Source organism: Alligator mississippiensis, chromosome 1 (assembly GCF_030867095.1).
Source record: "Alligator mississippiensis isolate rAllMis1 chromosome 1, rAllMis1, whole genome shotgun sequence".
Taxonomy (NCBI): Eukaryota; Metazoa; Chordata; order Crocodylia; family Alligatoridae; genus Alligator; species Alligator mississippiensis.
Window position 1 is genome coordinate 416,350,229 of NC_081824.1, and position 18,035 is coordinate 416,368,263.

The following is an 18,035-nucleotide window of genomic DNA, read 5'->3' on the forward strand; positions in this document are numbered from 1 at the left end:
AACTAAATGGAATTACTGTTTTTATCCAGACTAATTCTGATTTTTGATCAGTGGCCAAAGCAAGTACCATAATTTTACTGAGCTTTGTATTTGGAGCACTGGTATAGTAAGAACTGGGTGAAAATAAAAACTGCTCTAACCAAGCAGTAACCAAAGTATTAGAGAGTTGGAGGAATTGCTGTGAAACACTGAAAACAGTTTTAAATGGTCAGAATTTCAAGTGAGCTCATAAATTACAGGGGTAGAACATTTTCTCTTCAGCAAACAGGCTCAACATCTCATTTTAAAATAATTGCCTTTTTAAATCATATTCCTTCATCATATTCAAACAGTACAGTACAGAGACACAGTTAGGCATGTTAATTCAAAGTCAGGCAGGAGGCAGGACGTGGTTCTAAAAACTTAGTTCCAAAGTACCATTCTGCCCTGTTTTCTACCAGTACAGTACAGGTTTTCCCTGCTGATTCTGAGTAACTGTAATGCAGCTTTTGTTTGCATACGCAACTTGAATGTTTGTGGGCAGAGGTCTCAATGTTTGTCTATGCTAGGAAAATATGTGGAAATAACTGTTAGAGATTTAGCTTAGAAGATGTACATGGTAACCTTTTCCCCTCCTCCCCTCTTCCTTGTGAAGACCACAGGCTAAAACAACTTGATCCACAGTGTACCTAGTCTAGGAACTGACTTGAGTGGTTTTTGTTAGGAAGACACAAGTCTCCATCTATAAACTTTTTAATATTAGAAGGGAGAGTGACATGTGCCAGCTACCTTGAGGCAAATGTCAACCTTACCTTTTTTCCCTGAGGAAGTCCAATCGTGGTGTACATCAAAGTATCTAATCTTAGTATTTCCTGGGTAAAGACTAGATGGAAGGTGTGTCAGTGCAGAGCAAGTTAATTCTGAGGGAGTTCATAACAAAGGGATGGGAATAATCATCATATTAAAAAGAGAGACCTGTAGATCATAATTTTAATCAGTCATATTGGCAGAAGTGCAGTGTTCTTGACTCTGGTTTTTCTGAAAGGCCTATTCTGTAGGTCTGTCTTACCCAATTAAAGAATAACAATATCATCCTTTGCATACCTTTGTCTAACTGACATGGATAATGAAAGCTTTCAGAAACAGATATTCTCCTTGTAAAGAAATGAGTCAAATTGGTCAAGAACTCTCAAAACTTTAGCTTCCATATTTGACCTAATGCTTCTCTTTAACAGAATAGCATATTACACTTGTCCAGTATTACATATCACTTTTTTTTCTTAACAGTTATGGGATATGACACCAGTAGTTTCTTGATGATGCATCACTGGAATGTAAAAAGTCATTTCTTCCTGAAGAAACAGATTCCCTAACCCTAATCATGTTGCAGAAGATAAGATCTTGCAGTGTGTGCGGCAGATGAAAAAGGAACTAATGTATCTATGATTTTAAGTCCTCTGCTAGATCAAGGCTCAGCGTTTGCACAGAGACTCTATTTCAACTTGTTCTAAAAAATATACAAGAAGGTATTTTTTTAACTAATGGTTTGTACAATCTGGCTGCGTTCAGGTGTTTTGAGTTTGTCTGGAAAACCTGTGTAGTGCAATTTAGTTTTTGTATTTCGTTATGTCGGGATACGTGCTGCTTGGTGTGGACGGGTTCCTTGGTTTGAAATGTTTCCAACACCCGCATACTGTATACAAAGCTGTCAAAATTCCCCTCTCCCCCCTCACAGAGACTACCTATTTATTTGTGATGGGTTTTGCTAATGTGTTCTCTTGTGGAGGAATTTTGAGTCAGGTCTTATATTTAACAAAAAGGTGCATTGTAAAGGGTTTGAGGGATTATCGCACTTCCAAAAAGGACTTTCCTGTTTACATGTTTTAGCAAACATCATTCCCAGGTGTGGTGATGGTACTGAGTTTCATAGACACCTTCCTGTCCTTTTCCCTTGCCACACAAATTGCAAAATGAAGGGGATGGGTTGCTTAGCAACTCCTTTTACAATAGCTGAAATTAATTTTTTTCAGCTCAATGTTAACACGGAGCATCCAGGCCGGTTTTGAATTTGAGTCTGTGCAAACTGGTTCAAATTAAAATACTGGCAGGAGCTTAGAACTGTGGAAGGGCATAAAGTGGGGCCTAAGCAAATTTGTTTGGGCCTGATAAGCTTGCTGCTCCTCAGGAGGAATCATTTTAGTGTTCTGTATTGCTGGAGATTAAATTCACTTCCCCCACTCTTGTTCCCAATCTGGTTACTTCTATTTATTTTAAAATGACTGATTTTTTTTATTTTTTTTTCTTTATTGATCTTGTCTGAGGTTGTTGAATTACACCCACATGTTCTGCAGTCAGAATGGGCACTTCCTTTTAAAAATAAAGGCAACTTAAAAACCGGAATTGGTCCAAATGACCTTTTTACAGGGGCATTGTTAAAGTTAATAGGCAAGAAAATTGCCCTCCTTTTTTTAAGGAGGTCCTGTCTGCTAGGTCATCTCTCTGGATTCTTCCAAGCTGGTGCACTTGCAAATAGCTTCTCTCAAGGCCAATACCGTATTTACTCGAATGAGACAAGGTTCCTCTTCTTCCTCCCTCACCCCTATTGGCATGGGTGGAAAAAAAGCCACCTGCCTTACAATTGTGTACAAGGAAATTTCACTAAATACACTGTCTATCATTAAACTGCTGCCAAAAGCAGCATGTGCTTAGCAATAGAAACCAACTCTGAAGTTGATTTAAATGCAGCTAACACTGAGCATGACTATAAAACACATGGCCCAACATTAGGCAAACATGCTGATGGGAACCTGCCACAAAAATAGATTAGTACAGCCCGTCTGAATAAGGCATATGGTAGTACCCATTAAGCACAGTCCCCCTCACCACCAACTGTTTTTCAAGTCATACTGAGCCATGGCATTGCATATACTTCACCCAGAATCCCTCTCTCATCCCCTCTCAGCCATGTTTAATTTCAAGGTTGTTGTTTTTAAATTTGCTTCTCGCTGCTTTGTGCTCAGTAGGATCTGATGGTAAGGGGAAGGGATTGCCAGGGAAAAAAAGTTAAGGGGAAGCAGAGAGCAAAGGGGCTCCCTGACTCCCCCAATTTATTTTCCCTGCTATAGCAGTGGGAGGGGAACAAATTCAATTCAAGCCTCCAATAATTAGATTCTATACCTGGAAAATTATAACACATTTATAAAGTTTCCATATATAGAATCTAATTATTGTGGGGGGCTGTCTTATCAGGATCATCTTCTATTCGAGTAAATACAGTAATAATTTAAGATCAAATGGAGGGACCTTGGAAGGTACTGCAGGACCTTCCACATGGGGCTGCTGTTGAGACACTGACCCAGCTGCCAGGATACAAGAAGAAAATGGCCAAACTCGCGTCTGCTGGTAGCTCTGAAGTAATTTGCCCCTGTCCAGACTTCACAGTCTCCCTTTATACTCTGGAGTAATGATACTGAATGACCTTTACTAGTCTAGATTGCAAAGTGGTTTACAAGGGAAGGGTTACGTAGAGGATTGCAGCCTTGTGAAAATCTACTCTTACCTGGGGTATGCAAACTACCTTAACAGGTGAATAGAAAGTGCAATTGGTTTGTAAATTATTGGTTTTTATGGTAAAAGGCAATTGAGTAGATTCTTGTGTGGGGCAGGGAAGATCAATCTTCTCGCCACCGTTTACTTTTTTTTTTTTTCATTCATCAATGTATTTACCTCCTGTTGAAAGCAGTGCCATCCTGGATTTATTGGTCATGCTATTTAGCATCTGGCTCTCGTCATCAGTGTAAGTTAGCATGTATTGTCAAAAAAATAAGCTAAAAAGATTCTTTCCCAGTTTGAATGTTAATTCTTTTTAAAGTTTGCCTACTTCTTGTCATGGCCACCAGCCATTCATGTTCTCCTTTACACTGACTAGTGGTTCATGATCTGGCTCTTGTGACTGAAATTTATTTTTCTTGACAAAGCTATGCAAGATCAATCTGTGGCTTGCCAGCATTCAAACACACTTATTGCTTAGCTAAAGTGAAACTCTGCTGCCTTAGGCTGTTCCATAATACCTCAGGGTACTAATGGACTGCTACCTTTATAGCCTGACTAACTTTGCTGCTGCCCTGAGCAAGTATCTAGTAAGATGGATGAAACATCAGGAAGAACAGAACTAAATTTAAACTGAGGTGCCTAGAAATGTGAAGCAGGAGAAACCTACTGGACAGCTGGTCTAAATTTTGAAGTCATTGGCATTCTGACAGCTTACAACAGTTTAAAAAAAAATGTCCTTATGTTTGGTCCCACAGGCTGCATCCCCAAGAGCGGAAACATGCCATTTGTGGCATCTCAAAGCATTTAGAGGCACCACGAAACGCACGTAGTGCTCATGAATCCATTTGCTGCTCTACATATTTGTAGCGTGGTGGCAAAATTAGATACCGGGAAATCCTAGCGTCTAAAAAAAACTGCAGCAGAAAAAAGCAGTGGCTGCAGCATGTGCTGCCAGAAACCAGAGCCTGGCTGGCCAGAGCCATACTCCACCTGCTGGCTAGGCTCCATGCACCCATCTCACCCCTGCTGCTGCTCCCGGAGGCCCACCAGGACCCAGGTAAGGCTGCTGAGGCGAGCACCTGGGCTGGTCCCAGCCTCCCCTACCCCACCCAGGGCAGTTTATGCAAGGGCAGCCCTGGGGACAACTAGCAGCAACAAATATGTGCCATTGCTATTAGTCCCCAGGGAAACGCACAGTCCCGCTCATGGGGATGCGCCCATAGTATCTGGGAATTTCAAATCAACCAAACAAAAAATTATTCTCTTGAGCCAAAGTATTTATCCCAGACAGAGTCAGGCTTCGTGGAGTCCAAAGAACCACTCGACTATGAGAGGTGACCGTGAGGTAAGAAAAATCTTCCTCCAACCCTGCCAACTCTAATAAGGCCCTTCCTTGATCATTAGTTTGTGTGGTGAATAAGATTTGGGTAGGCGACAGCCCCACAAATAACTTCCTTTTGTCTTTTTTTTGGCTTTTAACATGCAGGCAGTGACTGTAAGGCCTTCCACATGCAGTCTGCCAACAAGATGAGTGGACAATAGGAGTCATACAAGTGAAATATCATTGAGGGGAGAAATTTGTTTCTCGCCATGATACTGTGTGGTTCTCACCAGAGTTCTATCTCATCTCTCTAGAAGGCTAAAATAGGCCTGTCTAATTTGAGATCGTCGTCCTTTATCTTCCATATGGAAGTATAGAAGGATTTGACGTTTGCAAAATTAAAAAAAACAAAAAAGAGTCCAGCCTTAAGTGTCAGGAGATCAATTTCTTTTGTCCCTTTGAGCAGCATGGAACCCAGGATTCTGGTTGCTGCTGCCTCCTGCTAAAAGCAAAGTGAAAGAAAAAGAAATGGTGCTATCTACAAAAATAAGTTATTTCTTTTTGGCAGTTGCAGGGAGTCTTTGAACAGGGCTGTTACATTAGACAGAGGATTAAAGCAAGAAAAAATCCATATTCCAAAGGTAGCTGGATTATAGTGACAAGTTTTTTGTTGTTTGTTTTTGTTTTTCTTTAGTTCTTTAGTGTAAAGGTTACTGCTGGGATAGAGGGTTACAGACCATGCTGGCCGCCTTCTTTTTCTGATTTTAAATGTAATAGATTTTCTTTTGTCCCTTTTTTGCTATCTTTGTCCTTCAGGAAATCTAGTCACCCAATCATGTTTTAAAAACAAATCACTGTACTGTTTACAGCGAATAGAATCCACTGTTATTGTGAATTGCGTCAATAATAAACCAGTGCACCTGGACAATTGATTTGAAATGCATACATTCAGAATTGTTAAAGGAAGGTATGTCTGGGATTTGGGGAGAAACTTTTTAATGGTAAAAATGAGAAATAATGACAGTGTTAAGGAAAGAAAGAGTGTGTGTGTGTATGTGTGTGTGTGTGTATGTATGTATGTATGTATATGTGTGTATGTATGTATGTATGTATATGTGTGTGTATATATATATATATATATATATATATATATATATATATATATATATATATATATATATATATATATATATATATATATGTGTGTGTGTATATATATATATATATGGACTACCGGCAATGATCTCCTGGGGTCATCACTGTTTATACTCTAAGGATGGAAAAAATAACTTTTTTGCTTAAGTCCTTTTTAAAACTGGACTGTGCATAGGATCAGCAGACAGTATTACAGAGAACATACCTGCAGTGGTAGCAGGAGGGACTAGATGAGCCACGGGGTGCCTTCTACTCTTTTTTTTCCTATTATGTGATAGGATGGATGTACTATCTTTCACTCCACAGTTCAAGGGATTCTCAAGGTTTTCAACTCGACACCAGAACAAGAAAAGTAGGCATCTGCACCACATGGTGCGATTCTTAGTTGTATAAAATGGGATAATGGTTGGGTACATCAGTCACCCTGTTAAGGTTAAGCTTTAAGGCTGCTTATAGATCTCAAAAAAAAAAACGGTGCTTTACTTTAAGCTCAGCACGCCCCTGCACTGAGCGCAGTGCGTGCCCAGAAAAGGCATTGTGTTAGTTTGACCTGGCTCACCCAACTATATCTATCTCTCTATCGTTGGGTGAGCCAAGTATATATATAAAATATGAACTTGTGTGTGTGTGTGGGTGGGGAGTGGGGGGGTGTGCTTCAGCAAGGCTTTTTGGCTCTCTTACCTAATAGCTGATTCAGTCAGCTATTAGATAAAAGCCCCGCTGAAGTACCTGATCTATACAGATGCTGGGGAGCTGGGTCAAAGTAATGTGCTTCCTCTTCTGGTAAAGCATTGGGGTTTGTTTGTTTGTTTTTGGGGGGGATGGGGAGGGGTTCCACATCTGTCAGTGCCCTAAATGTCTGCAGGATTGGTGGAAGTTTCCTTTGTACTGGGCAGGCTGCTGTGAGAAGGAGATGGGATGTTAGATGGATCCTTCTCTGTGGCACAGACCAGTTCATAAAGAAAAGATTCACTGTAGGGGAAAAATAGTGTAGGCGAGAAGACTTGTAAGGAAATCCCTTCGTTGATGTAAATTAAAAAAAAATAAAATACCAAGACATGATTTTTATCAGTGTAGGATCTTGGGACTGCTATAACTATTTTAGAATGCTGTGCATGCCTGTTCTCACTGTTTACAAGAGAGCTGTAAGGACCAGAATAAATTATCAAAATAATTTAAATCTCTATTTTGTAGCATGTAGGAACTAACTGTACAGTGAATATATGAAATATATATGTAGTATTAATGCCTTCACCCTCATCCTTTACAGAAGTTTGCATTGACCAGAGTAAACAAATACGTATTCAGTGAAGTTTTCTTAACATGTTGCTTTGCATTACACATGCTAGTATGCCAAAACTACAGTTTTTAGGAAGACTGATGTTAGAGTTGAGGGCACTTGGCACCTGCGTGCAGTATTGATTGGAAAAAATGGGCCAAATTTTCTCTTCAAAATCGCATACAGGTTTCCCTTGCCAACTGCTGGGGTTGGGTTCCTGAAAGTTGCTGTGGTTGGCAAAACCAAAGGCTTATAAGAAAAATGGCAGGTGGCGGGCTGATGGGCGGCCATGGAAAACCAGGCTTACTCAGAATTGTATACTGTGGTAGCCAAAATGGTATATAGAATATTAAGCGTGGATGCTCAAAGCCATGATTGGCAAAACCGTGGTTGGCAAGGGAAAGCTGTACATGAAAACCTATCAATTTTGTGCACGTCGGAGGAAAACTCTGCGTGTGTCCACACGTCACAGTACGGTGATGTTGCTACAGTGCTGTGCTTTAGTACTTACTTTTGGAAGTACTAAAGCGCAGCACAGTATGGGTGGTTACTATACTGTGCATGGTTAGATTTCGCAGCTACGTTACTGTAGCAGTGCACTATAATGGGGGGAATGCACCACTACAGTGACATAGCTGGCGATCACAAGTAGACCCACATGATCGCTATGTTGCCGTAGCATGCCATACAGTGCTGTAGCACATTGCTATATCTCCATGGGGCAACGTGTGTCCTAGCTTAAGATCAATAGCTACAATTCTAGTCATTAAGATTCAAAGCATATCTCTTGGAGGTTTTGTGTAACTGCTTTTTTTTTTTTTGTTTCTGCACAACATTCCCAGTTTGGCTTTTTGCATCACTAACTTAGGCTCTGGAGACCTCATCTGCCACAGGCTTCCTGTGTGGTTTTGTTCAAGTCACTTAGTTTAGAACAGTAATAATGCTTCTCAGCTTTCAGGAGTTCAGTGAGGATTAAAATATTAAAGATTGAGTGGCTCAGACCTTGAATGGAGCTTGTTGTGCTTGCTTTATACTTGCAAAGATGTTGAGTCTTCCCCTGCTAAAGCATTAAATTAGTAATGGCCTACCTCCTAAACAGGTTCAGTAGTCTGATTAAGTGTTTATCATTTTTTCACTTTCTGTCCATGAACCATGCACTTGCTCATCACTAGAGTTAACAATTCAGCAACTTTTCTGAAATTAACATTATGTAACAGTCATGGTTTCCTTGGGTAGGCCTGAAATGCCCACTCGCCTTTGGTCTAAGACTGTTAATAGTTCCTTTCTGTGCCTCTACCAGAGAACTAGTCATTGCTAAGCACTTAGGTTGCTGTTACCCAGTCAGTGCAGTATTGGTGAAAATGAACATACAGGTCTCTTCTGCCCAGGTGCAGACCAATTGCCTTATTTGGGGTCTGGAAGGAATTTTATCCCATGGTCAGATTGGTAGAGACTGGGGATTTTTGCCTTCCTCTGTAGCAGGGGGCATGGCTCTCTTCCTTGGATCTCTCAAACATATTTTAACAGCCTTTGCAGCAGCTGGATGCTGGCCACCATAGTCTCCCTGTTTTATCTGTGGCATTTTAGGGTGTTTACGTCTTGTGGTTGTGTCAGGGTTGACTATGTAGTTTTGCTAATAGGTTAGACAATGGATTTTTGTATAAGATAGTTTGGATAGGCATGATCCTATTTAAAGACAACTGTATAGCTATAATGGTTATTTAAGAATAGGATGAAATTATGAGCCACATGTTGACAAACAATATTTATCAGACATTTATTTGTGTAATATTTGTAGAATTGGAAGGTTGACTTTTATTGACCAGTTAGTTAATGGTATGATTCATTCTTTCTAGAACATGACCCCTTTTGTCACTTTCCTTTTATTTTATTCAGTCCTTTTTTTTGTGTTGATCACATTGACCAAATCAGAATTTTTTTTTACTAACTTTGTTTTTGGGCATTCCATTATGAAAAGGGGTGGGGGGAGCCTTATAATTCCTTCTATTCCAGTGAAGCTTTTTTTAAGTCTACATGCCATTTGTAGTTATGAGGGATGTAAAAGAATGAGGTATCACTTTCAGTCCCTCTTTATGTAAGCACCAAACTCCAACCAACTTTAATTCAATTTGAGTTTAATAATTTAGGGAATTGTGCTAATTTAACTCTAGTGAATTTATGTCCATGAACATCTGTCCTTACCTTTTCTCCCTGCTTGCATGGGTTAATTTTAATAAGAAATTTGGGGTATACAGCCTCACTAGTCTCATCTGACTCCATCTGTCTGTGCTCTAAGATGGAATAAAACTGTCTACTTTAAAAGAATGACCTTGGTCACTTGTCATTTAAGTGGTGGATTGTCATTAGTTGCCCTTGGGTAGGGGGATGAGTAAATGATAGAACCAGAATGGTTGGCCCCCAGTCCAGCTGTCAGTTATTAACATCATCCCAAGGCCTTTCACCAAGCACTGACTGGAAGAAGAGTTGCTGGGGTCCCATTGAACATCCAGGAATTTCTCCTTAATGACATGGGTTGAATTTATTAGTGAATTAAGAACAGCCAAGTCTTCCTTTGTTTCTGCCCAATTTCCCTGTAAATTTCTTGTGGGGATACCCAGCAACACAGATTTTGCTGGTCTCCAGCTTCTGAGTTGGAGAGTGGCATCTTGGTCTTTGAAACAAGCAAGCAACAGCAGCCACTTTGGGGCCGTTTCCTTTGAAGCCAGTGGAAACAATGAATTTAGACGACTCTTAAAAACCAATGATATTGGGGAGAAGGAGCTTCTCATTTAGTTTTATCTGTGAAGCTCTGTCCTGTATTCAAAATACTTTTGAAGAGAAAATTAGTAACTCTGGTTTTTTGGGTGTTTTTTTTTTTTATTCACCTACCTCTTCAGAAATGAACAGTTTTTGAAATGCTTGCTGAGGCTCATGCTGTTGGAAGTGGTGTCGCCATCTGCGCTGTGGTTTGTCCCTTGAATAGACTTGTGCAGCTTTTGTTTTCCAGTTTTGCTTACACTAGGTATTTATAAAAAGCTAAGTACCTGGCCTCTTCCTGTTGCTGTAAACCATTGACTGGCTGATCCTTGGATAGCTGGGTTTTTTTCAGAATGTGTTAGATCTTACCACAATAGAGAATAGACTCGTCCAAAGTTTTACCTGTAAACGCATATGCAACACCCTCCCTTTATGTCCATAAACCTGAGTGGAGGAGATGGTTATCAATTCTGTGCTACTTTAGAAGCATTTTTTGGGTTTAGATGCTTTTCTGTTAACCAACCCCTCCCCCCCCCCCACTTACTTTCATGGTTAAATTTAGTTGTCTCTTTATATTTCCGTTACTAAGGAAAAAAATCTTCCCTCCTTTTCTGTCTTTAAAATAGTGACAGGGGTTGCCATAAGCATAATTTTTAGTTCCTTTATTCATATTCCAAGACCGGGGGCAGGCAATTATTTTGGGTGGAGGGCCACTTACTCAGTTTTGACAAGCTGTTGAGGGCTGCATGGGTAGCCCTGCCCCTGGACAGGTGCTCCACCCCCTGGTCACCATCTTGGGACCAACAGCTCAGGGCCAGCACCAGTGGGGCCCAGAGCAGGGCACAGGGTGGCAGGGGTCTGTGGGGCCGGGTTGGGCTCCACCAGTAGGGAGAGCAGGGAGCTGGCCCAGCTCCATAGAGCCCCTGCCAGCTGGGACCCTGTACTCCTGCCACCTGCTCTGGGCCCTGCCAGTGCTGGTCCTGGGACACTGGTGTGGGCCCCATGTACCCGCTCACTCCCAGTGCCCCCCAGCCCCATGGTACAGGCTGGGGGCAGTGTGCAGCCCTGACCCCCAGCTCCGCAGCAGGGAATGAGCTGGTGCTGAGTACAGGGGAAAAGCAGCCCCACTCCATGGCCAGCGCTCCCTGCTGCAGCTGCTCACAACCCACGCAGAGCTGTCCTGAGCAGGCACAGGCAGCCCCATGCAGGCTGCAAGCAGCTGCTGTGTGGGGCACTGGCCGCAGGGCGGGTGAGAGGCTGCTTTTCATAGTTTCATAGTAGCTAGGATCAGGAGGGACCTGAACAGATCATCTAGCCTGACCCCCTGCCACAGGCAGGAATGAATGCTGGGTTCACAAGACCCCAGACAGGTGATCATCTAACCTCTTCCTGAATTTGCCCAAGGTAGGGGTGAGGACCACTTTCCTGGGAAGTCGGTTCCAGATTTTGGCCACCCTAACTGTAAAATATTGCCTTCTGATCTCTAACCTAAACCTATTCTCCATCAGCTTATTACCATTGTTCCTTGTCACCCCAGGTGATGCTGGGGAGAAAAGGGCTCTACCTATTTGCTGTTGATCTCCCCTGGTGAGTTTGTAGGCAGCCACCAGGTCCCCCCTCAACCTCCTCTTGCTGAGGCTGAACAGGTTCAGGTCTTTCAGTCTCTCCTCGTAGGGCCTGTCCTGCTGCCCTCTCACCAAGCGGGTGGCCCTCCTCTGAACCCTCTCAATGCTAGCCACATCCCTCTTGAAGTACAGCGCCCAGACCTGGACGCAGTACTCCATCTGCAGCCTGACCAAAGTCACATAGAGGGGGAGCATTTTCCTATGCTCAGCACCAGCTTGTAACCTGCGCCCACTGCCAGCTTGGGCCCCACGCGGGCTCCAGGCTCATCTGTTGGTGCTGCATTGTGGCAGCAGCAGCTGCAGCCCCCCCCACTTGCCACGCCAGGCAGTGTTCGTCACCACCACCTCTGGGCTGCCCAGCGTACAAGCTTCCCCTGGGTCCTACTGTCCCTGGTTCCTGTCATTTTTGACAGGAACCAAAGACAGAAAAATATTAATTTTCTAAATTTTTTTAGGGGCCCCGCAGGCCGGATAGAATGGCCTCGCAGGCTGGATCTGGCCCACAGGCCATCTTTTGCCCACCCCTGTCCAAGACCCTTTCCCATAACTAGTTAGCAATGTCTTTTCAAGTGCAAAGTGAAATGCTCTTGCCCACAAAAAAGCAGGGATTAAAGTGTTGGCTAAAGCATGTTGAAAACAGGGACATTTTTAAAAGCACTGAAGTCTTCCCTCTGTTTTTCCATACAAATCTAAAAATCTTGTAAAAATATTGATACTTGAAGATGGACTGGCTGGTCTTTGATTAAAAAAATGGAGATATAATATAACCAAAAAGTACTCTGGTGGTGCTTCAGGTTGGGAGAAGTAATCCCTTTTGAGGGGGGGGGGAAGCAAGGAGGAAGGCACATGATGTATGGCTTCCACCAGTTTCCAAATAATGGGCATGCGTGGATAGGGGGTTGTCATTCTTCTGTAAAGGCAAGGACCACCAATTCTCATCTCTCTGAGAATCATTTCACCCTTACAACCCTACTTCTTGTAGTGTTCAAACCCTGTCTGTCTTTCACTCACTAGATCAGACATTGACTAATGTAGTCTAGGGTCACTGACCATATTGTGTGTAAACAGTATTGTTCTTTATTTCTTTCTTTCCAGAAATGCATTTGGAAAAATTGAATTTTTAAGCTCTGAATGGAAAACTTCCATCCACCACAATTAATATTCTGTATAGGATTTTCAGATGTTCTTAGTGTTGACCTAACTCTTCCTGCTAAAGTAAATGGTAAGAGACTCAAATGAGAGCCAGAATCCCACCCTCACTCCTAGAAATCATGCAAGGACACATTCCCTTGAACACAGCTTACATCCATGTCAATTTTGAGACTACTGCTCAATTCATAGCACTACCTAATATGAAAATACTAGCATCTCGGAAAAAGGGAAATGCCTTAAGAAGGCACTATGAATGTATTGGCACTAATAAAACAGTTTTTCTAGTTCAGTGGTACATGCTGCAAAAATTCATGGCTTATGAAAAGCATGTTTATCAGCCCTACTCTTGCTTTTTATGGATAGCAAAACTAACTGTGACAAGGTACCGATGCTGTGAGAGCCCTGTCAAAACGCTGGTACTAGAGAACACACTACCTTTTGTTTACAATGCAAGTGTTCTTCAGGGTTTACAAGGAACAAGACTTCCTCAGATGTAAACAGTTAGGAAAGGCACACTTGACTTGAAAATCATCATTTGCATGTTGCTATGAATAACCCCCTACAACTTCTGCAAAGACCAGAGAAAAGCTTGTTGAGTTTAGCTTGCTTGGGAGATCTGACAGCCTTATACAGTCAGGTGTGCCATAGGGTTGATGGTGCTCAGACTTCCCCAGGAACATGTGCCTAATGGTGGGGGCAAGGGAGTGTAGGGGCAATGAGCCTAGACATGCTTAGTGATAATGTACTCATGCCTATGCAAATAAATTATCCAAACAGGAGCACAAAAATGCCTTACTGACCAGAATGTTTTCAGAGACAGGAAAAAAATACATTAGAAGGTTTCAAGAAATGTTTTTAGTAAGGTAATTAAAAAAAAGAAATCCAAATTCAATTATGGATCTTGGAAGGTGGAATTTAAAGGTTTGATCTTACTGTGGTAGAGAGTGTGAAGTTAGGGACCTTTGCTGTGCTTGCATTTCAGGCTCTGACTGAAACCTTTACCATGTCATGAGCAAGGAGTGCTGCAGATTTTGTATTACTTTGCAGAAAGTGTATTGTTTAACCATAATCTGTTCATCTGTGTTTGATACGGAAATTGTCACTTTGCCATTAACATTTGTGTTAATGTGTTTTGCATACATGGTATGAAGAACGTCATCTGAGTTTTATTAACACAGAGCATCTCACTGTAGGTTCATCATGTCATAACTCATTTGACCTGTTAGTTTAAAGGGATTTCCTGAAGGGAGGAAAACTGAGGCAATATAGCCCCATTTGGAATCTAGTACTGTTATTTGTAATGGATGACTAATGTATTTAGGTTTGAATTGCTGTCCTAGAATTTTTTTGATCAAATATGCTCTATCACCATATGGCATTTTGTTTAGATTTTTCCTCCCATCCCCCAGCACAGTGACCAAATTTTAGTCTCAAAACATTCTTATAGTGCACTTGTAGTTTGAGGTACTCAAATATGTCAGTACAGAATATGGACCAAAATACTTAAGTGCACTTTTGATTGTTTTTTTTTTTCACTATTTATGTAGCTTACAATAAACGGATAATTTATGTAATGCATACATGAAAACTTAATTTAGAGAAGAACAAATACATAAACAACTTAAAAAGCTTTGCAGACTGCTATATCAAGAAACGTTTATTGCATATGATGTCGTCTTAACTTGTGTCCAAACACTATCATGCTTCCACTAACTTCTCTAGTGTGCATAACTTTATCTCTATTTTATTTTAAAATAACATACATCAGTGATTATTCACCCTGAATTTCAGAATCCACTTCAAAGCTGTCCTTTCATGCCATTTTTTAAATCTGTAGCAAAGATGGCAGGTATGAAGGTGTACCATTCAAGTGCTGCAAAAAGAACTAAGAATGTTTAATGCCAAGAATGCACATACCCATTGTGCTATTTGGCAGTATATTCCATGAAGAAGGATGTCGGTGTATTTTCAAATCAGTGGTAGGAAATTCTTATTGCAAGAGGATCTATATTATGCAGGAATGAAAAACTCCATTTTAAGTTCTGTATGTTAACGGTTCATAAAAATGCTGCAGATTCTGAATTTTTTTTCCTTTTTCTGTATTTTTCCCCCTCTACATCTTACCACTTTTTTTGAGTTACTTTTATTTAACAGCTCAAACAATGTAAAATTCTGTTTAATGTAAAGCCTAAACATTTGGGAAATAAAATATCTGTGCAAACCTTCCCATTGTACTGCTTCACTGTGATTAGAGAAGGAATTAAGGACTGAAAATATTTTTAGTAACACTGTTGCCTGAAAGGTGTATTCTTTGAGTCTTTTCAAGAAAAATGCTATAAAGGGTAACAGATAACTATACTTCAGGTTATTTTGCTAATGTTTGGTACATGGGCATGTCTTAAAATCCTGCGCAACTATTCTGTGTATATTGAGAACAGGCTGGAAACATATCTCCAATTTGATCCTAACTTGGATACTTGGGAATAATAAGTAAATGTGAAATTAATTATTGCTTGTTACTTTAAAACTACATGAAAATGTATAATCTAGACACGATGATGACTCCTATTGCACAAAAGTGGTGACAAGCTTTGTGTATAGCCCAGAAACGCAACTTGCTTTGTTTATATAATCTCTGGTAAACTAACAATGTAATATTCCCAGTTGTCCTCAGACATTGTATAAAAACAGTGATCCTCATTATTGTAATGTCATTTGGTTTGAAGCTTCAGATTTGGCCTGAAGCTTGCTATTTAGCTACTATTTAAATATTTCTGCTATCGTATGGTATGCCTGGTTAGGATAAGTTGGGCTTGGTGTCTGGAAGTAGGCAAAGTCCTAATTGCCATGGCGCAACATTGTTGCACTACAGCTGTCTCCTGATTTATGCGACTTACTACATATACATATTTAGTTAAAGTGGGAAAGTCCTTGTTTATCTTGCCTGATGGTAAAGGGTATCTCATTCTAGATTTAACACAGGGAGGCACCTATAACCTCTCTTTTCCATTACCATACTTGTAAATATACAGATGGTATAAAGCATAACTGCTTCCTGACTGAGGTAAAACCCAGTTTGGGTTCTCTTTTTGGTATCTGGTTCTGAGGCTTCCTAAATTGAAGCACCATGTACAAGATGGAATATTTGTTCCTCTGGGTTCATTGAGTCGAGCAGCAGGACCTTGGCAACAGCTGCTGCTTTCCTTCTCATGTCCTTGTCCTTCTGACAAAGTACTTAGCAGAATTTGCAGATTCATTGGAATCTGACGTGGCCGCACAGTAAGAGCTGCTTCTTTGGCCTCTAACTTGCAATTTCTGGGCTGTCCTTGGTGTCCGCACACCCCCAGCAACAGCTGCTGAGCTGCCTAGAAATGAGGAAACGGACCACTCTCCTGTGTGCAGTAGCTGCTTTGCAGTGTCAGGACCTTGTACAGTGCATGCAAACACTTGGTATCCATGGTTGCTGACTCTGTAAACTTGACAGACCTTTTCCCAATAACCAGCCATACAAGAGACACCAGGCTGAAGTTTACAGCCCAGCAAGCCAACTTGCCTCTCTCTCCAGAGAGAGGTTCTTACCTGTCATGTGAAGTATTTGAAAGCACTAGTTATAGTAAGGTCACTGTCTGGCATATCAAGCTCAAATCTCTGCAAGAAGCCCAATCCAGGAGCCACCCTTTAAGAAGTTTACTTTAGCTGCTCACCTGAGCTCATTGGTGACATCTAGGGGGAGCACGGGGTGGTGGGGGGGTGAGATTGGCCTTCACTGGCCGGGGAGTGGGGGGTGACGGCTGGTGCCCTTCCTCCACCAAGCATGTCGGGGTGCTGAGAGAAGCACCAGCGGCACTTCTGGGTTTCTGGCCCCCCCAGGATCACAAGGCACCAGTCACCCATGCTTGAGCCTTTACTTGCAACTATAAAAGTATCAGGTTAGGATTGGTTAAGCAGACAAAACCTTAACTTGCCCTCCAAAATGCTGCTGCTTTGATCTTTTGTTTTAAAACCACAATATTGCATATGAAATAACACTGCAAGTTAATGGTAGAAAAGAGCATTCCCTTCCTCAAAGATGACAGCAGGAGCACTAATTGGACTTAATTTATCTCATTTAAGGGCATCTATTGAGAGCTGCTTTCTAAACAGAATTTATGGTATTGGCCCTACATGCAAAAAGGAAATTTGTTAATTGCCCACAATAGTAGATGAGAGGGATTTCCTCAGGTCACCAAGTGATCATAGCTTTACATTTTATATAGGCTATGCAGAATTCGATTTTTATTTTTTATTCATTTTGATGGCTAAGATTGCTGTTTACTTCTAAGCACTTCCTTTGATTTTTATTGATTTAAATTTTCAGGATTGTGTGAAATTTGGGATGTGGCGGGCAGACAATTTAGTAATGACAGTATAATATTAAAAGCTTTATAAAAACCATGTTAAAATATAAAAAGTAAATATCTATAAATCAGATAAAGTATATCTGATCATCAAGGATCCTGGTTTTCTCTGATTTAAAAAAAAAAAAATGTTCACGTGCCTGAGTGTTGTTTGATGATCTCCGTAGTAACAAGCCTCAACCTTATTTTGAAGTTTTGTTTCCTGATGGCCAGTTGTTGTAACAGCTTACAACCATTGTAAGCATTGTAACAGGTCAATGATGAAACATGTTCCTTTTGAATTTGCCTCAAGGGGAACACTCCCAGATCATGCAGTCATTAATATACATTCACAGGGGAAGGATTTTAGCAGGTAATCTAATTATAATTCATGCTCAATAGCATAAGCCATCAAGCAGTCTTACTCAAGGAACTCACTTAACAGAGCACATTTAAGGTGAATTTGTAATTATGTTGTCATTATAAATGTATTGATTGCAAAACTTGAGCTGTTTTACCTGCTGTGCAAAACATCATGATTTTGCTATTTTTCTGTAGGTATTCCTTCCTCCCTCACCAATTAAACAGTTTAAACTGAGCTTGTAACTGGGAATTCTGTTCCGAAACCTTGCATTAGTTTTCCCTTCTGCTTTTCTTTTCTCATGAAATTCAGGAGCAGGCCAATGGTGAGTGTAAAAACAGGCTGCCTGTCTGAAAAACATGAGGCAATGAAATGTCCTTGGTAAATCTTAACTCTTTCTACTGGAGCATCAGAACCAATGCATTTTATCTGTGTCTTAATCATCTTGGGACCAAACTACCATCCTGGCCTTGTGGCT

At 41.1% G+C, this 18,035-nt stretch overlaps 1 protein-coding gene across 1 annotated transcript in view; it reads left to right on the forward strand.

The window, feature by feature from the left end:
- The window catches only part of WDFY2 (WD repeat and FYVE domain containing 2), a 114,455-nt gene extending 112,080 nt beyond the window's left edge, over window positions 1-2,375 (forward strand). Inside the window, exon 12 of the mRNA XM_006259868.4 lies at window positions 1,267-2,375. Within this exon, the coding sequence (XP_006259930.1) occupies window positions 1,267-1,296 (30 nt within the window). The 3' untranslated portion in view covers window positions 1,297-2,375. The remainder of the gene's footprint in view (window positions 1-1,266) is intronic.
- The last annotated feature ends 15,660 nt before the right edge of the window (window positions 2,376-18,035 follow it).